We start from the raw sequence: 23,499 nt of genomic DNA, 5'->3' as shown, positions 1-23,499 counted from the left end.
AAAGAGACTGCTTGAGCATCGAAGTGCAGCTGGTTTGCCGTGTCTTTTCAAGACGTCGAACTGGAATTGTTGTTCCGATGACCGCTTGAATGCGCGGGGAGAAGTATTACATAATGTTTATGCCGTGGTGCCTTACTGACGCAGTATGCAACTATGGAGTAAAGCCTTTCTTCTACAAGAATGCGACACATGGATTGTTTTTTTTTTTTTGAGGCATTCTAGCTTATGACATTTTCCAAGGTTTCGTAATTCCAATTTAGTGGCAGGGTGTTATCGGGAATCTACTAGCTGACTTCGTTGATATATACTTCAGTTTTTGTCTACAATCTCGACATTTGGCCAATTGATCATGTTCGTTAACGTTATGCATTAATTATATACGTGTGCTGCGTCTGATACATTCAATGCATCTAAGTAAATCCTGTCGCTATGCTTTAAGTAACCCAGGGCGCTTCGGTAATGTCCAAGGTTCCGGACACACAACCTATGCAATCTCTAATTAGCATGGAACCGCCTGAGTCGGCACAATGAAAAGCATACCTCGCCCTCACTATAGGCCCAGAAATAAACACCAATTCCAATGAGATAATACAAAGCTGGATCAGTGCCTTGGTAGAGTAAAGCAGCCAGCAGAGCGCTGAGGGGGTATATGATGAGACGAATTTCAATGCTGCGGTGGGGTATTGATCCTGCGAGAGGTTTGAGTGGCCATTCCCAGGCAATGCCAACGAGGCCCATTATGAGATTGAGAATTTGGAGGACGGGGACTGGAGCGACTGCGGCATCAAGGTTCTTAGAGACAAAGTCCCAGAACACCTTGGGCCAGATGAAGCCTTCGATCGCACTGGCAACTTGATCTGAATAAAATTGTTAGCTTTGCTCCGGGGTGGATTTGGTTTAGTAGGGGCGTACAAGCTGCCGCAGTCAGAATTATTAACCGCCCCCAGTGGTTTTTAATGAGTCTGCCCATCTTGTCGGAGTATGAAATAAGCCGTAAGGATTGGTATTCGGAGCTTCGTCCAGCGAAGATCTCGGAGGCAATCGTGCGGTAGTCACTTGGTATAAGGTGTAAAGCTAATCTGAGGGTCAAGCGTCGCGAGCTCGAAGATTGCGATAAATTATGTGACCAAATTTAGTTCACTTCAGAACCAAGGTAGCCATGGAGAAGATGTTGTTCAGTTTAGTGTCGTAGAGGGCATGGATCGTAATGTGTTGGTCGCAATGTGTTATCATGCCATGACTGCGTTGATCTGAAGAAGAAAAATCATGTCCCGAGTGGCATGGTTGCAGGCGAGTCAAAGTATAAGAATCTATACTTAGAAGACCATGCAACCCCTCTCATAACCTAGAGTATCCGGTACATATTACCAGGATGTGATGGACAAGCGCCAAAAAGTGATCGCTGCACGTCCTGGGTTGCTGTAAGGCGAGAGAGAGAGTACTCCGTAATAGGGCCAGTGATCCGCACAGATGCAATATTGTGCCCTCCGCCAATCATCCAGGCGAGAGTGGTCTGTTCCCTGACATCCCCCTCTCTCAGCAATTCTTCAAGAGTAGACATGCCTGTGTGATTGGTGGCGGGGATGTGACCGGGCGGATCGTGAAGCAGCCATGGGCGAATCAGAGTCCACACCGCTGACCTTGGCGTGATAAGCTGCAGCTCGTAGCACGCGGCTTCAGGGCATTGGATTCCAATGTTTTAAGGATATTCGGATTGTGTCTTCAGTTCTAGGAACCAGGAGAGCTTTGTGGTCGAGACATACGAAGTTTGGAATTCACCGGATCAGATGACCAACCCAGCCCTGATTGCAATCCGCGATTAACGTTACCACCCACAGCGACAAGTGAAGTTGTGATGCTCATACAGTAATTTTTGGAGAGCGGAAAACGGTGAAATCAAGAGAGCCGATTCACATTCTATATTTGGGCCAAACTCAAGCCTGCACTACTGCTCACTAACGATGCTGATACGAATGACGGGCGTGTTCACCGACTCCCTGTACCCTCGGAGCTCCCGTGTGACGAAAAGCAGCGCTTGCAGGAGAAGTGTGATAGGCCAGTCTCTCTGTAACCGTTGTGTTCTTGCTTGATCTGGCAATCTCCAGCCTCTCTGCCGCCTCGGACCAATTTCTATTCAAGTTGGGCTTCGACCCGTCCAAGTTCACGTGGCGTTAAAATGCGAGGAAGATCAGATTGGATCAGACCTGCCCTCGTTATATTTCGACTCTCTACTAAGCTCGCTTGGGCAAGTGGCGCGGGGAACATGGAGCGATAGTCTCTCGACACACAATATGCGTATCGTGATTGGTGTGCCTGCTGCGAACGGTCAGTAAAAATAGCAAAGTGATATATTGACAAAGCCCACAAAGGAATCTTAAAGCCTTGGATGTAAAAGCCAAGACTAGTTGAGATAGGAGAATAGGCAAAAATTGACGAAGGTCCTTCTCAAAAGCCCGAGAAACTCGGGAGATTCCTCCAGATTGAGACCTTGAATACCTATCACACTGGGCATTGTCCTCGAGGAGAATTTATAGATGCACAGACACAGAATTCCTAAATAGTCCATTGGGTAAGAACCCACCTTTGGTTTTGCGCGCTGGAAGCGATGTAATTATAGATCGGCCCCCCCCCCCCTCACCCCTGCAGCTAAAACCACAACACTGGGATTTCTGAACCTCCAACTCTTCTCGGTTTTGTCTTTGTCAATCGGTTGACGTCAACTATGCTTGAAACAACCTGAATTAATCTGCAAAATCTCGAATTTTCTCCTCAGTGCCCGGAGACCCCTTGTATTTGACCACCAGGCCACTTACAAGGCATTCCGTGAAAAGCCAACCGGCGCTTTTACGACAGGTACTGCGCGACTCTGCTTCAGTATCAAGACCACCATATATTGACTTAACGATAGCTGGGTCTGTGACATCTCTGCAACAAAAGCAAGACGCACTTTTTGCGAGGTGTGCCCTCACGGTCGTCATTTGGATCAAGTTCATGGAGGACCAACAACGCCGACGAAATCCGAAGCCACTTAATCCACAGTATTGATACCGAAGTCTTGACTTGAAAAGGTATCTATTGACTTCACTTTTTGACAAAACTTCAATTTTCATTTCCGGGTTGCTGGTCAACTGTCCGGGCCTGTCACTCCTTTGATTGCTATCATCACTTGAATCTTTTGTCGCTGGTCGATATATTCCAAGAACTTGAAAATGGACGCCAAATCAGCCTATTCATGGGCTAAACGCGTGGATTTGACCGTCGGCAAGGCTCTGTTCCATCTGTTCTTTTGGGGTTTGCATATTGGTCTGTTTGCCGTGGGATGGTATGTGGTCTAGCCTCAACGCTGTTTCAACGATAGCTGACTATTCATAGGTACTTACAAGTATCAGACCCAAGACTAGCCGCTCTTAATGTTTTACAGTACTCAGTATGGATATCACGAGGTGCAGGCCTTGTTCTTTCCGTTGATTGCACTTTGATCCTCTTACCTATGTGCCGGAATCTTCTGCGATGGCTCAGACCTCAGATCAGATGGCTTCCTTTGGATGAGTCGGCATGGTTCCATCGCCAAGTAGCCTATTCCATTCTTGTTTTCACCGCTATTCACACAGCTGCTCACTACGTTAAGTAAGTCGATCAATCGCGCATCCACTCATGTTTTTTTTTGCTAATATAAGATAGCTTCTACAACGTCGAAAAAAACCAAATCCGTCCTGAGCGGGCCGTTGAAATTCACTTTGCTCAAGCAGGGGGCATCACTGGGCATGTAATGCTTCTGTGCATGATGCTCATGTATACCACCGCACACCACCGCATTCGCCAGCAAGCCTATGAGACTTTCTGGTATGCGCACCACTTGTTTGTTCCCTTCATGCTGGCTCTCTACACGCATGCCACTGGATGCTTTGTGCGAGATACCGTGAATCCCTTTTCTCCCTTTGCCGGCGAGCAATTTTGGGACCATTGTCTTGGGTATGAAGGATGGAGGTGGGAGATAGTGGTTGGCGCTCTTTATCTCTTCGAGAGAGTCTACAGGGAGATTCGTGCTCGACGTGAGACGGTGATCACAAAGGTGATCCGCCATCCCTATGGTTAGTCCACTCCTCAGCATTGACTTTTTCCACAACTAACCAAAGTATAGCCGCGATGGAGATCCAGTTCCATAAATCCAGCATGAAGTACAAGGCCGGGCAATGGCTATTCATTCAAGTGCCCGATGTTTCAAGCACTCAATGGCACCCATTCACCATCACATCCTGTCCCTTTGACCCCTACCTCAGTATTCACGTTCGCCAAGTGGGTGATTTCACTCGAGCCCTGGGAGACGCTCTCGGCTGCGGTCCTGCTCAAGCCAAAGACCTCGAAGGTCTCGACCCAAATGGTATGTACGAGGTCGCTCTGCAAAACGGACAAACAATGCCTGCGATTCGTGTCGACGGACCATATGGTGCGCCTGCCGAGGATGTGTTTGAAAACGAAATTGCTGTCTTGATCGGCACCGGCATCGGCGTCACCCCTTGGGCATCAATCCTCAAGAACATCTGGCATCTCCGTTCAAGCCCCAACCCACCTCGACGACTGCGTCGTGTCGAGTTCATCTGGATCTGTAAAGACACCTCATCCTTTGAATGGTTCCAAGCTCTCCTTTCTTCCCTCGAGGATCAGTCTGCAAACGCGGCGGTCAACGAGGGAGGAACCGAGTTCTTGCGTATTCACACATACCTCACTCAGCGTCTCGACGCCAATACCGCTGCAAATATCTATCTCAATTCCGTTGGCCAGGATCTTGATCCTCTCACTGAATTGCGCAGTCGGACCAACTTCGGTCGTCCGGACTTCAAGCGCCTTTTCACGGCGATGCGGCATGGCTTGCTAAATCAATCCTATATGACCGGGTTGCAAAGTGCGTCCACCACAGAGATCGGAGTGTACTTCTGTGGTCCCAATACTGCTGCCAGACAGATTAGTGATGCTGCAAAGTCTTCATCGACGAGAGACGTCAAATTCAAGTTCTGGAAGGAACACTTTTGATTGTATTTTCTGGTGCTTTTGCCTTGTTTTCTCCTTTCTTCTTTCTCATTATACGATTGACACGACTCACGAATTTCTCTTTCTGTTTTCAGATGGGCTTCTGGTGACCCATTTTGCGTTGAAGTTAGTTTGAACAGGAGCATCATAATGTTTGCTCATTCAATACGGGTTGGATCGAGAGATATACCGATTTGGTTGTGGTTGAACAAGGTTGCGATGGGAGAGGTGTAGGAATATGTGCCAATAGACTTGATAATCCCCTAGCTGGAAGAATTCCTATATGGTCACCGATCAACTTTCGAAATTGTGCGCCAGAAGACGAGGCTCGTTGGGGTTTATTAGAAAAGAAACCCTTACCGTAAATTGCCAAAAGAGCTTGCCTTGGTTTATAGTCAATAGAGCAGACTGCTTCACAAGACCGGAAAGGGGCATGTACACTAAAAGCAAACATTACAAAAGGCCTCGCAGCATAAGAATATCATAGCCACGGTGGATTTCTTGAACATATTTCTTGGTAATTTTACATGTGCAGAATTCTCAGATCTGCCCTCTGCTTACTGGTTTCCCTTCACTTCCACCGTAGGCATAATAACAGCAATGAAAATCACTTAAGCGTCCATCTCAACCAGAAGAGAATCTTCTTCCACAACAGTAGGAAGATGGTGGAATTCTCCACAGTGACTCATACGTCGGCGTATCTTCTTAGGCGGTTGGTCGGTTTCATCGTCAGAGGCATCGGAAAATTGGTCTTCCTGGCTAGTACCACCTTCTTCATTTTTGGGGTAGAAGTATCCGCTGATATTGTGGTGAATTCTGATGCCTCGCATCTGAGTATCTGAATACAAGGCCTTGAGCTCGGCAAAATCAAATCCTGGAGGGTTGGGCTCATCTTGTTTATTGTTCCGAGACGGAGAGAGCTGGCTTGTTGTGTCGACACGCAAGCGCTCACAGGCGATCATAAAAAGCTCCTTAGACCAGGGGCACGCGCGGAAAGCGCGCAGGAAGATTTCTCGAGCACGAGAGATATTGTGCTCTGTGTACAGTTCGAAGAATATGTAGAGCTTCCAGACAGTAATGTTGGACTGAGCTCGACTGGAGCTGGAGAGATCGTAAAGGCCCCGTCTGGGGGGCGTTTTGCCCATTGGAGTGGAACCATTGCCAAGTGCTCTTTCGAACGCCGCACGAATAGAGTGGGCAGTTGAGCCGAAAACGAGAGGGCGCCCGATCTCGGTGTAAATACTCAACAGGTGAGTTGTAATTGGGACACGGTGTATCTGAGTAGGCCCATTACTCTCATAGGAGGCGCCGCTCTCCGCTAGACGAGCAATATCGAGGATGTCGCGAGTACGATCCATGAGGCGCAAGCGAGCATCATTCCATTTGAACAGTGACAAAAACATGGTGTTATGAGGCCAGAGCTGCAGGCTGTTCAGAAGTCTCTCGCGGACCTCAGCAGGTTTAAATTGCCCGGTTCGATTCTCCACATAGTAGTAAATGATTCTCGTGCGAGCTTGGTGAAGAAGCTCCGCGGCAAAAACCTTGGTGGTTTCTTCGCTTTGGGGAAGAGTCATAGAATGAGAACCGGCCTCCTCGTAGACATCTAGGACCTGTTCTAGTGATTGACCTACGAAGAAACGGAGGATCGCAAGACAATCAGCGTAAGCCGCAAATGTCTGAGGCTTTCTGTGCGCAAGGGCATAGTGTTGCCCCGCCAGCAAGAACTAGAAACAGTTAAGTTAGCGTGGATGTGACATGCTGAGTAGGAGGCACTTACTTGATGAATTCGTAGAAACTTAGTCGCATTGAGTTCGCTTTCATCGGCGGTGTCGTATGAGAACATCTCAACCTTTTGATACTGTATAGCTTGCAACAGATACCCTACACGGAACATGTCCCGCTCATGTAGCATCTCCCATATCCAGGAATTCCAGAGAAGAATAGAGTCGATACGTTCGGCCTCCTCGAACGTTTTGCTCATCGACAAAGCGGTTGACCAGATGCTATGAGCCACATCACGATGACTTGTTCGCCAGTGCATCAGCGCAACAGCATTGTAAAGTCTCAATTTCGACGATCGTTGTTTCAGCAGTTGCTTGCCATACTTTTTGCCCATGGTTTTGTCACATGCAAAATACACAGCGATGGAATATTCGGCCAATTGATCATCTTCCGGAAATTCGTCCACTAGAACATGAAGAGTCGAACGTACAAATGCGGGATCAATCAGTGAGGTGTCACTGGTAGTTGTCGCACCCCATTTCTCCAGAGCCGAAAACCACAATTTCGGATCCGCAAATAGCGTCTCCGTGGCGTGAAGAAAATTGTGATGAGGGAAAGCAAAGGGCGCGATTGAAGCCGTTTCAGCATTTAGCTGAGGGATGATCCAATCATCAAGTGTGCTTCGAGGATTGTCCATGAATTCATTTCGTAGGAAATTGTCGCCGCTCCACAACCGTGTTGTTAGCATGTTTTCAGGGACGGTCAGATGAGGCAAATGGCAGAAAGATAGGAATCCATCAATGATATCGTCCATATTGTCTTTGAAACCCCAGAAGTACGGCAGTATCTGCTTGCAATCTTCGACAAGGACTACTCGGAAAGCTTCGTCCTCTTTGGATGAATTGAGGCTGCGTGTAGGCATGCGACTCCTTGCGATGCTTTTTCTTTCTGCAGATGCCCAGGTTGAAAACAAGTTTGGCAGGGCAGCTTGAAAGTCATCAGTTGAGTCTTCAAGCCCGGTAGCCAAGGAAGGACCATTTCGCCAGCCCTTGGCGTTTGGCTCCCCGATCCGCGGAATATCAGAGTCCCAGAACACTTGGAACTCCTCTAATGCCTTTGCCTTGTCAGAAAGATGAGAGGGTCGAAAGCACGTAAACTCGAGCAGCGCTTGCCATAAACCAACGGCTAGTTCCAAAAACCCTGCTTCTCGGAGAAACAGTGTCAGGCGCAGAAAGATATACGTCTGAATGTGATTGTTATGAAGGCCAAAACCAACGTTTGAATGGAGTTTCAGGCAGTACACGTAGGAGGTGAAACAACGATCGAAGTCGAAATTATCGAAATCTGTCTGACAGAAGTTCAGATACTCAACCCATAGGCTGATAAACTCAGAATTATGACTTAGGATTGCTTCCCACTCCTTAGAAAGCTTGTTAGAGTCCCAAACCTTCGCACCCTCTTCCATGCGAGCGAGCAGAAGGTGATCGCGCATGGGATTCTCACGATTCACTTTCAAGGCTCGTTCATAAACTGAGAGCTTAGCCTCTGCGACAAGCTTTGTTTCGCCATAATTGAAAGGCTGATCGTGGTATCTCGTCGGAACAATGATGCGCTCTTGATGCTCAGCGAGATGGAGCCAGGCAGTTACATTTTCCGGCTCACGCTCGGTGTGGCGACTCAACTCAGTGTTGCGATTCAGGATCTCCTCCTCCAAAGCAGCTCGCGTGAAATGATCGCCATTGTAGTCATCCGTGATGACATCCTCCTCGGACTTGCTGGGGCCAAGAATGGAGCGATACGACCTACTCTCATCAGTGGCCTCAATGTCACCTGCAGATGGTCTCCGAGGTGGATTTTCGAGTGAGACAAAGTCGCTTTGGTCTGTGATTCCTGAAGCTGTGTCGGGGCGTGTGCGAAACACGAGAGAATCAGACAATGGAGGTAGCTTGGCGGAGGAGAGGAGCTTAGGGGCGGACACCCCAGAGTCAGAGCGGAGGACCAAGGTATCACTGTCCCGGGTTGCAAGTTCGATGCGCTTGCCAGGAGCACCCATCACGAGCCCGCCACCAACACGACGATAGTTCGGGACAGCATAACGATGTGTCGTGCCGTACACGAGATTTTGTCGATCACCTCGTGTATCGACAACCCAATCGACGTTTTCATCGAGTTTATCAACGTCGGTATCTTTTACCGGCTTGGAGGGGCGATCATCTCGGCGGCTGTGCTGAGGCTGCGGAGACCCAATGTGACTTGCGCGCCGGCGATGGCGCCGGCGGTGTTCCCTGCCGGTGGGGGCATCCGGAGGAGGTGGGGGTGGAGGTTGGAAGCTCGAGAAGCGCGGGACATTGTCCTTCATAAGCAATCAGTACAGAAACAAGGTTAGAACGAGGGTTGACTGACCTGCGAGCTCATTGTGGTCAACTCGATCTTCTTATCGCGCGGCGGCCGGGGCTGATAACCCGGAGAAACGTAAGGCCGGCGGGCGGTCGGTCTGGGCGGCAGAAAAAAAAGTCAATCATTTGCTCCAGGCCGCTTGACTCTGCCATTAAACACAGCTCAGACTTACCTATCTCGACCCGCTGTCTTTCGGAGGACAGGAAGGCCACACAATAATTGACAAGGGAAATGGGCCCCTGTTGTTTTGTGTAAGAAACCAGACATAAAACAAAACGCCAAAGACTCCGAAACCCGTCGCAAAGCAACAAGAAAAAAGACACCACAATGGCGTCCTCTCTCGCCGCTCAGCTGTCGCAGATTGCGTCAAAGTCGTCGCACGAGCTTGACCTGAAGGCACAGAGGATATCACACTCACAGTCTCTGATTTTTGACCGGAAAGTCGCTGGATCGCAAGACTTCGACACGATCTATGATATTTGTTATGATGGTTACCAAGAATTGTGCTCGCTGGACCCACGGTTCACGGAGTTTGAGCGCACAATCTTCAGTGAACAGAGCAAGGCGGAGGATCGCACTCAGATGAACGTTTCTCAGAACCAGGAACTGGACACTGTGATTGAAGCTTTCCTCGCTCTGGTTGGCGGAAGACTGCAGTTAAGCCCTGCAGTCAAGGCTGTGGATTGGCTAGTGCGTCGGTTCAGGTAAGAAAAAGTGACGGGGGAAGATTCGAATTGTGAATATGGATTGCTAACAGATTATTGCAGAATTCATGAGCACAATACGCACGCCGTATTATTGACATTTTTGCCATACCATACGACACCTCTCTTCTTGAACCTTCTATCAATTCTTCCAGACGACCTTACACCGACATTCAAAGTCCTCAACCCATACAAAAATAGCCTCATCAACCCGCCGAGACATCCGCTGGTTCATAGCGCGGCTACGAATAAGGCTTTCTTTGCTGCATTAAACAACTACGTTCTGAAAGTTTGCCAACATCAAGCGCAGAGCCATGCATTGCTTGCTTTCTGGGCCGGTATTGTTACGGAGGCTGTTTCAGCAATGTTCGACGCCTCCCGCTCAGGAAGGAGGGAAGTTGAGCAGCAAAAGCATGAGGATATCCTTTTGCGAATTCTTCCTGTACTCAGCTCTGCTTTTACCATGAAGAAGGTTTCAGAGCTGATTGTCAGCTGCTATATGATCTGTGTTGTTCTAGCCCAGAAGGCCTTGCTTTCAAACCAGGTTATTGATGGTTTGATGGAAAGTATTGTTGGTTCTTGGACTGAGGATACCAAGAACTCTGGTCTCATCTGTCTATCATTCCTAGCTCAACAGAAGGAAACTGTTGGCCTTTCCAAGAAGGTGTTCAAGAGTATGCTGCGCCTGGAGAACTCTATGAACCAGCTTGCTGAAGTGGCTACACAATGCCCGACATCAAACTTCTTGCTCGGAATTGTTGCCGGGTGCTTGAATGATCTTGACAAGGAAGATAACACTCACCTTGTGCTATTGTCCTCTATCTTTGAGCGTAACATGCTCGGCGAGAATGAAGTCGGCAAGGCTATGAGCATGGTTCTCGAAGCAGCCTCTAGTTCAGATGAGACCCGTGGGATGTCTATGGATGCACAGACACAACTCGCGGAGCTAGTCCAAGCATTCAACCGGTCTGATTCCCTCCGACCTATCTTCCAGAAGACTCTGACTTCCTCCCCATTCAATATTTCTGCACTCGAGCACAACTTGCAAACTGTCGTGGAAGCGTCTGTTGCGACACCAGCCATTGAAGACATTGAGATGGCGGATGCGGATGAGCAATCCGATGTGGATGCCTTTACTCCAGCTCTGGAGTCTTTGACACGCGAGCCCTTGTATCCATCTTCTTTCCTTTGCAAGCAATCTATCATTGAATTTGATAACCTTGTTCGAGTCTTCGCTTTGGCTGTTGAGTCGGAGGAAAAGGTTGAGCTGTTTACCAACTTGCCGATCTTGGGCAAGTCCCAAGCAACCAAGGCTCCTCAATTCCTTTCTTTCTTCATCCGCGTTGTCGCCGGTCACTACCCAATTGGCACAAAGATCGGTGCATTGAACGTCATCTCCTCCGTTCTCTCGTCCGCTCCCGCAGACTTCGATCCCCAGGCGCTTTTGCCATTCCTCTTTGTTGCCCTTTCGGATGCTTCCGAGCGTATCCGCCGCGAAACTTCCGGTGTCCTTGTTGCTATTGGTTCGTTGTACAAGAAGAACTTGAAGCCCAGTGATAGCTCTAAACCTTGGGCCCACGACACGATCTTTGGCCAGGGCAAGCCATCCTCGGGCCTTGCATGGCTTCCTGTCAAGGACTCCCAAAAAGTCCTGGAGCGTGCTTTGCTCCCCGGGCTGGAGGAGTCTGTGCTTGATTCGAACCATGTCTCTCGGGCTATCGAAGCCACACTTCGTGGAAACGTTTTGTCTGAAGCTTCAGGTGCATCCGAGCTGAAGAAGTCTCTGCGCATCAGCTTCTTCAGCTTCATGTGCTCTCAAATTGTTAAATTGCCTGTTTTCGCTCCCAAGTTCGGGTTGCTCAAGCTTGTCAACAGTGTGGAGAAGGTCTCTACCGTTACACTTACCCAACAGCTTCTCCCTGTTCTTGAGGAATGGCGTCGCTTCAGCGCGAAGGAGGTGGAAGAAATTTGTGGCAAAGAACATATTTCCGTCCCTGAGACAGAACAGCTGGTCGCTGCTATTGTTACCCCAAGGGCACAAGATGCCGTCGATATTCTTCTCTCCAACGTCAGCTCTGGCACCGACTCATTGCGATCAGCCTTTGTTGCGGCTTGCTTTGCCCAGATTAAGCACCTTTGGGCTAAGATCCCCGAAGACTGTCAGCTCTCAGCTTCTGAGAAGTTGCTCGACAACTCTCTTGGTCAATCAGCCAGCTCTCTCGGAAACAACTGCCGCGACGTTCTGCGCAGTGTTGAGCTTCCGGGTGCTGTCCTTCAGCAATTCGTTCAGAAGATCCCCGAGTCTCTCACTGAAGTGGAGTCTATTGGGCCTGCACCAAAGCGTCGCCGCACCAGCCAAAACAACATGATCGCCATGACTGTTAAGGATGAAGCCGAGCTCAGCAAGTTGATGGATAAGATGACTTTCATCCTGGAAGTTGTGGACAGCTCTTCCCCTGAAACCCACCCCGAGTTGGTTGATGGTCTGTTCCAGACACTTGCTGCCCTTCATCACTTCAAGGCTCAGATCCAGAGTGGTATGAGCTATCTGCTCAGCTTGACCCTGGGAAGTCTCCTGGCCATCGTGAACAAGTCCAAGGGATCTGCAAAGCCACAGTTCGACACCTCTGTCATCCGGGCTGATTTGGTTGTGGATTGTGTGCGCACCACCGACAGCCCGCAGGTTCAAAACGTGGCTCTCCTTCTCGTGGGTAGCCTCTCCGTCATTGCCCCTGAATTGGTCCTCCATAGTGTCATGCCTATCTTCACCTTCATGGGCACCAGCGTTCTTCGCAAGGATGATGACTACTCCGTCTCGGTCATTGATCAGACCATTGACCAGGTTGTTCCTGCTCTCATTCAATCTCTGCGTAGCCAGAAGCGTGACGTTGTTTCCGGAACCTCGGAGCTGCTGCTCAGCTTCACTGCTGCCTTTGAGCACATTCCATCGCACCGTCGTCTCAGACTCTTCCATGCTCTCATCACCAAGCTTGGAACACAGGACTTCCTGTTCGCTGTTCTGGCCATGCTTGCCAATCGCTACTCTATTGACAAGGATGTCTTGACTTTGATGACCGGCTTGGTGTCTGACGCTTCTCCTGTTGTGGAATTGACCACTTACAGCAAATACCTCAACCTGGTTACCGACTCTTTCAAGACCAAGCCAGGCATTTCTCAGGTTCTTCTGGGTATTGGCAGCGAAGATGGACGTGACCCCCAGACGGTCTCTGTTGATCTTCTCCGTGACCTTGCCCATCTACTGAAGCACTCCAGTCTAAAGTCTAAGCTTGAGACTGCTTTCGAGTCAGAGGGCCAGGATGCCGATATGTCCCGCGCATGCTTCTCCCGTGTTCTCGAGCAGGTCCTAAGTATCGGCGAGGCTGTGCAGAGCATGAAGCCCGTCAGTCAGGCTTGTGGCGAGGTGCTCGGTTCCTTGTTCAGCACCCTGTCTCTTGTCGACTTCTTGGATACCATTGACGTTCTGCTCCAAGGCCCCAACGATGAGCTCCGACGCAAGGTTCTTCGCCTGCTCGAGACTCGTCTTCGCCAGACTCCTGAGCGTGACAACTTGTCGCAGATCCGCGTTCTTGACTTTATTCCAAACTTGGTTGGTATTGTCGAGTCCTCTCCGGATACGCTTCTCAAGCACGCTGCAGTTTCCTGCATCGACCGGATTACCGACAAGTATGGTCGTAAGGATCCCTCCAAGATCATTCCTGCTGCTAGAGTCGTTGCCAGCGAGTCCTGCATTGGTCAAACTGACGATCGTATCCGCTACATGGGTATCCTGTGCCTTGCGTCTATGGCCGAGGTTTTGGGCCAGTCTTTGATTCCTGCACTTCCCGATACTCTGAAGCGCTCCGTGGAGCTGCTCGAGTTGAGTTTGACACCTGGAAAGGAGAACTCGCGACTCCATGATGCTGTCTACACTCTCTTCTCCGCTCTCTTCGTCCACCTTCCCTTCATGATCTCCGCTGCTCATCTGGACAAGGTCATCCTCCTGTCATTCAAGTCTGCCAACGCGGACATTGAAGAGAGCAGTGATGACAGCCGCCAAGAGACTCTGCGCTTGATGGCTCGCAAGGTTGATGTCGGTGCCACTCTCGGCGCTGTCGACCGCAACTGGCAGAAGGCTGTTGAGACCGGTCCCGCCGCCGTCAACGAGATCCTGCAAGTTGTTACATTGGCTGTGGAGAAACACCCCAAGTCGACCATTGCCAAGAACATCACTGTTCTCACAAAGATCATCTTCAAGGCGTTTGATCTGCGCCGTGAACAAGTTGCCCTTGGTGATGCCGCCATCTTTGAGGCCTCTGATATTGACGAAGCTGAGACTGCGGTTAACGACGTCACCATTAAGATGATCTACAAGCTGAATGATAGCACCTTCCGTCCTATCTTCCTCAAGTTCGTTGAGTGGGCTACCACTGGCGCCCCCAAGAAGGATGAGCAAGCTCAGGTGTCGCGTCTTACGACTTTCTACAAGTTCCTCGAGGTCTTCTTCGGTACTCTCCAGTCCATTGTCACAGGATACTCCAGCTACATTATGGACAGTGTGGTCCAAGTCCTCAGCACCGTTGGTCCTTCCAAGACCCACAAGTCGCTTTGGTTGGCGGTTCTTCGCATGCTCCGCAATGCTTTCGAGCATGATCAGGATGGTACGTCTTACCCTACACATTGGCTCTAATGGATATGAATATCGCTAACAAATCATACAGAATTCTGGCAGAGCCCCTCCCACCTGGCCAGCATTTCCGGTCCTCTGATCGCCCAACTCGGCCACGCCACTAGCACCACTACTTCAAACATGGTCATCGCCGATGTTGTCCCTACCATCACAGAGCTTGCTATCGCTGCCGACTCTACCGATAACCACAAGGAGCTCAACTCCGCCTTGATGAAGTACCTCCGTCCCTCATCTGCTCCTAACGCCCGCTCCGCTGGTGGTGACAGCCCGCACACGCGTCTCGCAGCCCTCAAGACCGAACAGGCTCTTACCGAACAGTTGGGTGAAGAGTGGCTTGCACTCCTTCCCGAGATGCTGCCTTACATTAGTGAGTTGATGGAGGATGAGGATGAGAATGTTGAAAGAGAGGTTCGGAGATGGGTTAAGCAGATTGAGAAGGTTCTTGGCGAGCGCCTTGACGATATGTTGACTTAAGAGGCTGTGTTATGATTGTGTATAAAACTCGCATTTCTTTGGCGTCCATAGATGAAGCCCGTGGAGGGCTTGCAGACAGCAATCTACGGATGGTCTGTACAAAAGATTGATTGCTTCAATAATGTATTTTTGCATCTTATAATCAATTGCCCCGATAGACCTCTACGAGACAAGGCTCTTTTCTTCAATATTTACACGCCTGGGCACAAACTGCAAGTGGTTTAAACAATCAACAAGGTGCTTTACAGCTGTAGTTGGTCGAGAGCCTCAAATATCAATCGCGACGAGCTCCTGCCTGGTATTTGCAGTTGCTGTCCCGATCACTCAGTTTCCCTTCTGTTGCTCGTTGTTCACATATCGCATCTAAAGACTCTCCCTGCATCCCCTCATCTCGTCTTCAGTCCGATTACTCGAAGTCGAACTCGAGGTATGAATCCCTTGCTCTCGACTCAACCTCCAAACAGCAAGACATGCGCGACTGAGCCTATAACTCTCGAAATGGAAACGAGCAACCACACTTCCGCCAGCCAGCGTGCGCTGGCTACCATCGAGATCCTCTCGATCATCTTATTCTCCTTTACGCCTGACCAGCATCGCCCAGTGGGCGAGCAAGTCTCCACTCGAGGACGAAGTCCCTTGCTGAGTTGCACTCTCGTCAACAGAACCTGGTATTCTGAAGCAATCCGAGCTCTATGGTTTGAGCCCACTGCATGGTCAAGGCATGCACTGGCTCGAATCTTTGACTGGATTCCTGTACGTCGCCGACAGATGTTTGCAGATAATATACGAAAGGCAACTATCCTTACTGTCGTCCGCATCGGTATGACCAAACACTTCGATGGGGCTGATTTACACAGACTTCAGTCTCTGACGCTGTTGATTCACACACCTGCGCACATTGCTATATCGATCCCCCTTCTCGCAAGTCCTTCTGTCAGACATTTGTCAATTGGATCTAAGGAAGGGTATTTTGACCAAAACCAAAAAATGGTGATGGAGATGTGGCTCAGACTTTTCAAGAGCATTGCAGTACGTTGTCTATTTGATCCTTTTGATCCTTACGGTCAAATGCTAACTCGTCCTTGATAGGAGCTTTTCCCCAACCTGGAAAGCCTTTATTTTCAAGACCGAGTTTTTAAAGACCTCAGGGTTCTGGTCAAGCTCAAGCAGGACCTGGGATTGAAATCCTTGAAGCAAAAGGCATGGAATGCACCAACCGTTGATGTTTGACTGCCCATGTCCTGTTGTCGGCCATATTTACTCATATTTGTAGGTGCCGTTTTTGAATCGCTAGCACGTTTGATACTTGGATTCGGTCATATTCAATGTACTCATGACACGCAAGACGCCTTCTCGTTATAAGATGCACATGTACTTCACTTTTCTATGCTGGGGTGAATGACTTTGTCCACATAAGACAGCCAAATCATTGCCACGCCTGTTATGTCTTGAATATTCACAGTTCCATGTCTCTATCTGGTTCGCACATAGAATTTTCCCAGATGCGAGTGTCAGCAGTCATTGGCTCATACGTTCAAGTCCTGGAAACATGCTTTGTGTCACAACTCATCACTCGTTGCTTTTTATGCGAGGGCCAATCCTAAAACGAGAACGCTTCTCTCAGGAAATCAATTACTCTTGTTCACGTTCTCCTTCGGGCATATCAAATTTATATCGCAAACACAACCAGTCTAATCTGCATGCAACTGTGAGTCGACATCACCGGAACTATGCCCATCAGAGCCCTCCTTTACGTCTATCGCAAACCCAGCATCTCGCCAGAAGACTTCCAACAGCACTATGAAGCGCACGTGAAGCTAGTCCAGCAACTCGCAGGGGACAATTTTCCTCTTTTGCACAAACGGAACTACATCGCCCGCACTAGAGTCACAACCCCTCCTGACGACGCCACCACACACGCAACTCACTCACTCCGGCCACTATCTTGCGCGGGCAGCAGACAGACTTTGATTTTGATGTCTATGCGGAGCTAACCTTTGCCGATCAGGCTGCTTTTGCAGCTTTCCATGCTAGGGTCACGGCCGCGGGTGCTGCCGCGCAGATCGCGGCGGATGAGGAAAGGTTCTTGGACCGTTCGAGAATGGTAAACGCTATGGTTGGCGATGTGCTCGAGACAACATCTTGAGTGCTGTCGGAGTTTCTCTATGGAGCCTCATTCGGGGGGATGTGCGATATCGATCTTTTGTCGGGGTGCATGTACATCTGAATGTCGCATCTTTCACGTTGTCGAGCGAAGACTATTAGATCTGCATCTTGGTCAGTTGGATTCAGCCCAGTCCTTCAAATGGACGATCTTCGCCATATCTTGTCTTTGGTCACATTCGGAGGACAATACTCCCTATCTACATCGCATACATCGCATACATTGTCTACACTTCCTGCATCACCGGGTTTTGTATCTTCACATTTGCCCATGGCACATGTCCCGGTCGCATGGTTTGAGTGTTACATTGGCTTATCTGGTGGACCTGGTTCCTGCATGAAACTTGGCCCTTTTCCCTGTAATTTGGCATATTTGGTTTAGCCCCCTAAGCGCTAACTCATTGGCATCAATTTATGTGGCCTCTGAATGCTACCTCTTAGTTACATTCACCCCCTAACAGGGACCACAGAGTTTGGCTTCACTCTTCCAGCCTGGCGCCAACAGATATCTCCCGAGTTATTGGCGAAATGTGCAGGTGACAATGTCACCCCATCCCCAGACAGGCAGTTGGCCGATTGGCTGGCATCTATCTCTTCACCCTCCACGCGGGCAGAGATTTGAGTCGGCGGAAAGGACCAAACCCTGATTCTCTGGTGATACGCACATTTCCATGCTGTCCATACTGTTCATGCGGTTGAGGATCGTCGAATACGCAGTTGCTCGGGGGTGGTGGAAGATTCATTAGTGGCACTACCTCATTTCCACTGATACTCCGAGGCAACATGTGGACTAGACTAAATAATGTAACAGAATGCATTGTGATCTATTGAATCAATGGCGTAGTGATGCATTGGTTTATTGTCGTTACGCTGCAGGGTCTCGTCTGAGATGTGTGTATTGGGGAATAATGCCCTTTGCCCTATTGTATGTCACAATGATCAAGACAACCTCAGATTGGTTTGTCGACCTCGACTACAAATAGTTTGATTTCTCAGTTCCTCGTCTTCATCTTCGACAACCAACTCTTCTCAACGCTCGCTGGACCGAGTCTTCTCCTTCCATACCATCGTGACATTCCTTCACTATGCAATTTGTTCTTCCTTTCATGCTAGGCCTGGCGTGGCTGGCCAACGCGGCCTACATCCCTTCCTTGAATAAGACCAATGTGAACGAGCTTGCTGCTCGTGATGTCAGTGGATATCGCTCTGTGGCCTACTTTGTCAACTGGGTATGCATTTCCTCCATCCGAGGTATATCGTCTCTTCTCAATTAGACTAACCAAATCCTATCAGGGCATTTATGCTCGCAACTTCCAGCCTCAGGATATCCCTGCTGAGAAACTGACTCACATTCTCTACGCATTTGCTAACATCCAAAACGATGGTACTGTGGTTCTGTCGGACACATGGTCTGATACTGACAAGCACTACTCCACTGATTCCTGGGCTGATACCGGAAACAATGTCTATGGCTGTGTCAAACAGCTCTTCCTTCTTAAGAAGCGAAACCGCAACCTCAAGGTCCTTCTGTCGATTGGAGGATGGACCTACTCTCCTCAATTTGCCCCTGCCTTTGATACTGACGCTGGACGCCAGAAGTTCGCTGATAGCTCTGTCGAGTTACTCAAGAACTTGGGTTTTGACGGACTAGATGTTGATTATGAGGTGATTCTGCTACTGCGTCTTGTCTTATGGTTCAATATGCTGATATTAGATAGTACCCTGCGAACGATGATCAGGCGGACAAGTTTGTCGATGCCCTTCGCCGTACTCGTCTGGTAATTTCATGCTTCAGTCATTGAAGGCTCTACTCACACTATACTCAGGCATTGGACTCGTACAGCTCAGCCAACGCAGGCGGCTATCACTTCTTGTTGACCACCGCATCCCCTGCCGGTATGTATATCGACTGTCATATCAAGAAGCAAAGCTAACCAATCCAGGCCCTGCCAACTACCAGAGAGAGCACCTCTCCCAGATGGACCAGTACCTGGACTTCTGGAACCTGATGGCCTATGACTATGCCGGAAGCTGGGACACGATCTCTGGACACGACGCTAACCTCCACGCATCCAGCAGCAACCCGGCTAGCACTCCCTTTAACACGGACCAAGCCATCGACTACTACACTTCGCACGGAGTCGCTTCTGACAAGATTGTTCTGGGGATGCCGCTGTACGGTCGTGCATTCGCTGATACTAACGGCCCCGGTCAATCTTACAATGGTGTTGGTGGTGGCAGCTGGGAGAATGGTATTTGGGACTACAAGGTCCTCCCCCAATCTGGCTGTGCAGTCACAAACCTGAACCAGGAGGGTGCTAGCTATTGCTACAACTCGGGTTCTCGGTTGTTCATCAGTTATGATACCCCCGACATTGCCCGTCAAAAGGGGGAATACATCAAGTCCAAGGGTCTTGGTGGTGGGATGTGGTGGGAGCTCAGCGGTGACAAAACTGATGGTGACAGCTTGATCTCTACGGTATGTTGAACTGACAGTTCAGTCTCTATTGGACCACTGTGCTGACCGGTCCAATTTGCAGGTTGTCGACACTGTCGGTGGCACTGGCGCTCTGGACAAGACCCAGAATCAGCTGGGCTACCCTGCTTCCAAGTATGATAACCTGAAGGCTGGTTTCTGATGGATTTCTGCCTATCATCTATTCTATCTCTTCGATGTTGATATTTCAGTCCTCCGGACATACTTTCGCTAACACATGGAATGGGATTTGTGGCTTTTTGTATTTTGCGGGCTATCCATCATCTTGATGATCAGATAGGTTCCTAGCATTTGTATCTAGCTTCACATGATGAGTTTACTGAATAAGAAGAAAATTTCACTCGTTTGAAAGACCAGAATAGCTGCTAGTAAAACTTGAAACGTCTGAAAATATATTCAATCCATGTAATCTGATCCAACTGGAGATTTAGGATATTGTAGAGCTCAATCGCCAGAAATACCAATACCTTTATCTGCTCAGCTGTCATATCCGCAATGTTGTATATCACCCCTTGATCTCTTGGGGATCCCCAGTGCGTGTGGCAGCATCACTGAGAGACCCTGCAGAAGGAGAAGTACTTTTTCCATCCTTTTCGTGATTCGGGACAGCTCCAGTAATATTATTCCGTCCTCTTAATCCTAGATAGACATCTCGAATCTGCTGAATGCCGCCATCAAAGATAGGATAGAAAATGGCGACGAGCATACTAAGCCAAAGCCAGATAATGCCAACAACAACCCAAGCAGTATAAAACTGCATTTTAGTTAGCAACTTCAACCAAACAAAACACGATGAATAGAACATACCTTTTTATTAAACACATAGCCGGAGCCATACATCGGCAAAGGCCAAATCACCCAATGGCCCAAGAACGTCGCCACAGCCCAGATAGCGGCAATGCGTCCCCACCGCTTCAACTCTTTACTCTCGGCATTACCGCCGTCTTCAAGGCTTTCGTTCCCAGTCTGAGGGACGGGATCATGCTGCACATGAGTCAAATCACTCTCAACCTTCTCAAGAGCGAGTTTCTCCTTCTTGAAGTCATCCCAATTATAATTTTGCGGCCTGACCAGTGTGATCAAGACGGAATATACGATTGGCGACATGCATGATGCCACGGTTCCATATAGACAGGGAAGGACTTGACCTGTTGATGCGACGGTGACTTCTCCGCTGAAACGTGAGGCTGTTCCTAGCCAGACTGCTAGTCCTGTTGCGAGTCCTAGGACCGGAGAGAGGATCGCTGCTGCTTTGCTTTGGCGTCGCCAGAGGATAGTGAAAATCATGGGGAAGATTCCTGGGCAAGTCACCACGCCTGTTAAAAAGAAATGTAAGTATAAATATCATGTTGAAGGGTACGTTTCGGCGACATACCGAGCATGTATAGAGTCCAACCTAGATCAATCCCCACATAGTGAAGCATAGTACTAAAGCCGGCGGAGAAAGCCGCGAAGAAAATGACGCCAAAGTGACTGGATCGGATCAAGTCACGGTCTGTTGCCTTTTTGTTGAAATACTCGCGATACACATCGAAGCTGAGAATGGAGCTGACGGCGATTACCTGAGCCGAGAGGGTTGATGTGCATGCCATGAATGTCATCAGGAGCACTGCTGCTGCTCCGCCTTTGCCTGCCATTGTTATGGCGGCGTAGGGAAGAACGAGGCCTCCAGATACTTCTGATGTTGTCATTCTCTATTTACAGTTGATATGATTAGACATTCTCACTTTGTATAGGGATGTGCTGGGCTGCTTACCCTGGGGAAAGTTGGGAAGCTGGGCTGGTTCTCGAGCCCTAGGGCGATAGAGCTCATCACTGTTCCAAGGCCCCACGGAATGGCAAAGTATGCAATTCCACCAATAGTGTAACCGGGGACTACTGCAGCTGGCGAGGCAGAGAATGCTTTGATAAAGTAGCTGGTGTCCATCTAGAGGATGTTAGAGATGTTGACGACAGGAGACACCTACTACTCACGATGACTAGACCAAAGTTGCCGAGCGTGTGCAGAATTCCAAATAAAATCGCCTAGTAAATAGTCAGTCTGGTTGCCTTGGCTGTGATATTGTACGTTGAACTTACACTCTTGGATGTCATGGTCAAATAAGTCCCATCCTGGTTACCAGAAACAGGATGACGCTGTGCAGCTGCCTGAACAAGTTCGAAGAGATTACCTATAGATCCCACTTCTTCGATGGAGAAAGCCTTGACCGAGAAGTAGCAGGCGATGATCATGATAATTGCCGTGTGGAAGTAGTCAGTCAAGAAGCTATCGCCGTGTTAGTAAATCCATAGTCGAGGGCGCAGCTCACTCACGTTGCCTTGATTCCGCCAACAAAGGTATATACTGTCACTCCGACCGGCAGTAAGAATGTTGCGGCAATGATATGCATTCCGGTCCTAAGATTCTGAGTTAGCAGGGCGACAAACCGCGGACGTGGTGATTCATACACGGCCGTAATCACCGCAGCGGCACCAAGCAACATGTTTGCGCAAGCAAAGATGTTGTTTACCAAGCACAAAATCATAAAAACGACATGCGCCACCCGTCCTAGAACCCACGTGTCAGTTACTTTGAACCAAGCAGAATTCAAGGGACAAAGTACCATATCGAATCCGAACAACCTCCAGCGAGGTATGTGCTTCTGGGATCTTCCGTTTACAAGAGATTCCCAGTAACGCAAAGAACACAATCATCGGACTGCATCCAGCGGCAAACCAGAAGGGACCAGCGACCCCGTAATCATATCCGACAAACGAGGAGCCGAGTAAGGCTGTTGACCAGAGCCATGACTAGATCGATGGGGGTTGTTAGGATGTCAGTTGGCGACAGTTCTGGGGAATGGCATACGGATATCACGGCTGATGCAGTCAGACCGGTGCGAACTGTCCGATTCGCCGTCATGAACCTGTTTTTCGAGTCACTATCTGTTGACCTGTTGGGTGGATATAACATGGGGGAGGTCAATCATACATTTCCGTTTTCTTATTGTCCTCTCCAGTGGTATTCTTCAATATCTTTGTGATGAGCATCATGACTGGTCACTATTAGCTTGGACGACACGATCCCGGGTTGAAGACATCTACCGAGGGCAATGATGATGCCAATCACGACGACAACAACATATCCCACGGCCTGCGATAGAGGAGGCTGGACACTCGAAATGCCATCGCGAACGAACAAATTTGGCATTCTGTAGTATAGGGCTCACCGGTCAAGGTCGATCCGAAATCAAATGTGCCAGGCCAGAAGCTGCGATATGGAATGCTATATAAAGGCCGGGCTCAGGAGATGAACCGTGAATGGTACCGAGGGCATGGACCTGGGGCTACCTGGGCTCCATAGGGTCTGCGATATGCATAATTTAGTCTCGGGTTAGTCTCTGTTCAGTCCCGGGGACGGCGGCAAAGTCGGTCGTTCGTCAAAAGTGAGCCCGATCGAGTCCACAATGGCTTGATTCCGGCGGGCGATGAGGTGCTGGCCCAGGGGGTTGGAGCTCTGCGGTCATCAAGAGACCCTTTTTTAGGGTTATACGGCTCGACATGGGGACTGGAGTGGTATTCCACGATAGAAATCCAAGTCGGACCGCTACCAGATATGTTGGGGTTCCCTCAGTCCAGTCCTGTACTGTCCTTGCAGGGCATCTCCCAAGAGCTCCGAATCTCCAACCCAAACATGAGCAAATCACCTCATCCCCATTGAATCTCTCGGGCGAGAGACGAAGATCTGGGGAGGAAGTCGCCTGAGCCAATCAAAGCCGCGCATTTGCTGCGATCTCCATCGCGCCATCCCAGCCCACGGTGATGCTATGAGAGCACGAGTTGAGCCG

General features: G+C 49.3%; 7 protein-coding genes across 7 annotated transcripts; 4 read left to right on the top strand and 3 right to left on the bottom strand.

Annotated features, from left to right (window-relative positions):
* Positions 1-427: 427 nt before the first annotated feature.
* Positions 428-970, bottom strand: N7511_001871 (uncharacterized protein; the record flags this gene model as incomplete). Its single annotated transcript, XM_057124296.1, has 3 exons — positions 428-484; positions 541-857; positions 913-970. 3 exons carry the CDS (start codon positions 968-970, stop codon positions 428-430), a joined length of 432 nt encoding a protein of 143 aa, XP_056986455.1.
* A 2,239-nt stretch (positions 971-3,209) lies between these two features.
* On the top strand, positions 3,210-5,031 carry N7511_001870 (putative NADPH oxidase (NoxA); the record flags this gene model as incomplete). The annotated part of the gene is made up of 4 exons (XM_057124295.1): positions 3,210-3,322; positions 3,373-3,627; positions 3,682-4,091; positions 4,142-5,031. 4 exons carry the CDS (start codon positions 3,210-3,212, stop codon positions 5,029-5,031), a joined length of 1,668 nt encoding a protein of 555 aa, XP_056986454.1.
* Positions 5,032-5,639: 608 nt separating this feature from the next.
* Positions 5,640-9,109, bottom strand: N7511_001869 (uncharacterized protein; the record flags this gene model as incomplete). Its single annotated transcript, XM_057124294.1, has 2 exons — positions 5,640-6,752; positions 6,806-9,109. The coding sequence occupies 2 exons, from the start codon at positions 9,107-9,109 to the stop codon at positions 5,640-5,642; spliced, it is 3,417 nt and encodes a 1,138-aa protein (XP_056986453.1).
* A 365-nt stretch (positions 9,110-9,474) lies between these two features.
* Positions 9,475-15,012, top strand: utp10 (snoRNA-binding rRNA-processing protein UTP10; the record flags this gene model as incomplete). The annotated part of the gene is made up of 3 exons (XM_057124293.1): positions 9,475-9,851; positions 9,915-14,509; positions 14,570-15,012. The coding sequence occupies 3 exons, from the start codon at positions 9,475-9,477 to the stop codon at positions 15,010-15,012; spliced, it is 5,415 nt and encodes a 1,804-aa protein (XP_056986452.1).
* Positions 15,013-15,510: 498 nt separating this feature from the next.
* N7511_001867 (uncharacterized protein) lies at positions 15,511-16,242 on the top strand (the record flags this gene model as incomplete). The annotated part of the gene is made up of 2 exons (XM_057124292.1): positions 15,511-16,041; positions 16,102-16,242. 2 exons carry the CDS (start codon positions 15,511-15,513, stop codon positions 16,240-16,242), a joined length of 672 nt encoding a protein of 223 aa, XP_056986451.1.
* Positions 16,243-18,260: 2,018 nt separating this feature from the next.
* Positions 18,261-19,814, top strand: N7511_001866 (glycoside hydrolase family 18 protein; the record flags this gene model as incomplete). The annotated part of the gene is made up of 6 exons (XM_057124291.1): positions 18,261-18,404; positions 18,469-18,840; positions 18,894-18,953; positions 19,002-19,071; positions 19,119-19,654; positions 19,716-19,814. The coding sequence occupies 6 exons, from the start codon at positions 18,261-18,263 to the stop codon at positions 19,812-19,814; spliced, it is 1,281 nt and encodes a 426-aa protein (XP_056986450.1).
* A 363-nt stretch (positions 19,815-20,177) lies between these two features.
* On the bottom strand, positions 20,178-22,862 carry N7511_001865 (sodium:solute symporter family protein; the record flags this gene model as incomplete). Its single annotated transcript, XM_057124290.1, has 12 exons — positions 20,178-20,426; positions 20,480-20,988; positions 21,048-21,366; positions 21,429-21,599; positions 21,647-21,697; positions 21,752-21,938; positions 21,986-22,069; positions 22,121-22,220; positions 22,276-22,462; positions 22,521-22,578; positions 22,644-22,707; positions 22,757-22,862. 12 exons carry the CDS (start codon positions 22,860-22,862, stop codon positions 20,178-20,180), a joined length of 2,085 nt encoding a protein of 694 aa, XP_056986449.1.
* Between the last annotated feature and the right edge of the window lie 637 nt (positions 22,863-23,499).

Source organism: Penicillium nucicola (genome assembly GCF_028828085.1).
Source record: "Penicillium nucicola strain IBT 29836 chromosome Unknown utg000002l, whole genome shotgun sequence".
NCBI lineage: Eukaryota > Fungi > Ascomycota > Eurotiomycetes > Eurotiales > Aspergillaceae > Penicillium > Penicillium nucicola.
The sequence above is the reverse complement of the archived record's forward strand: the minus strand, read 5'-3'. Positions and strand labels throughout refer to the sequence as shown.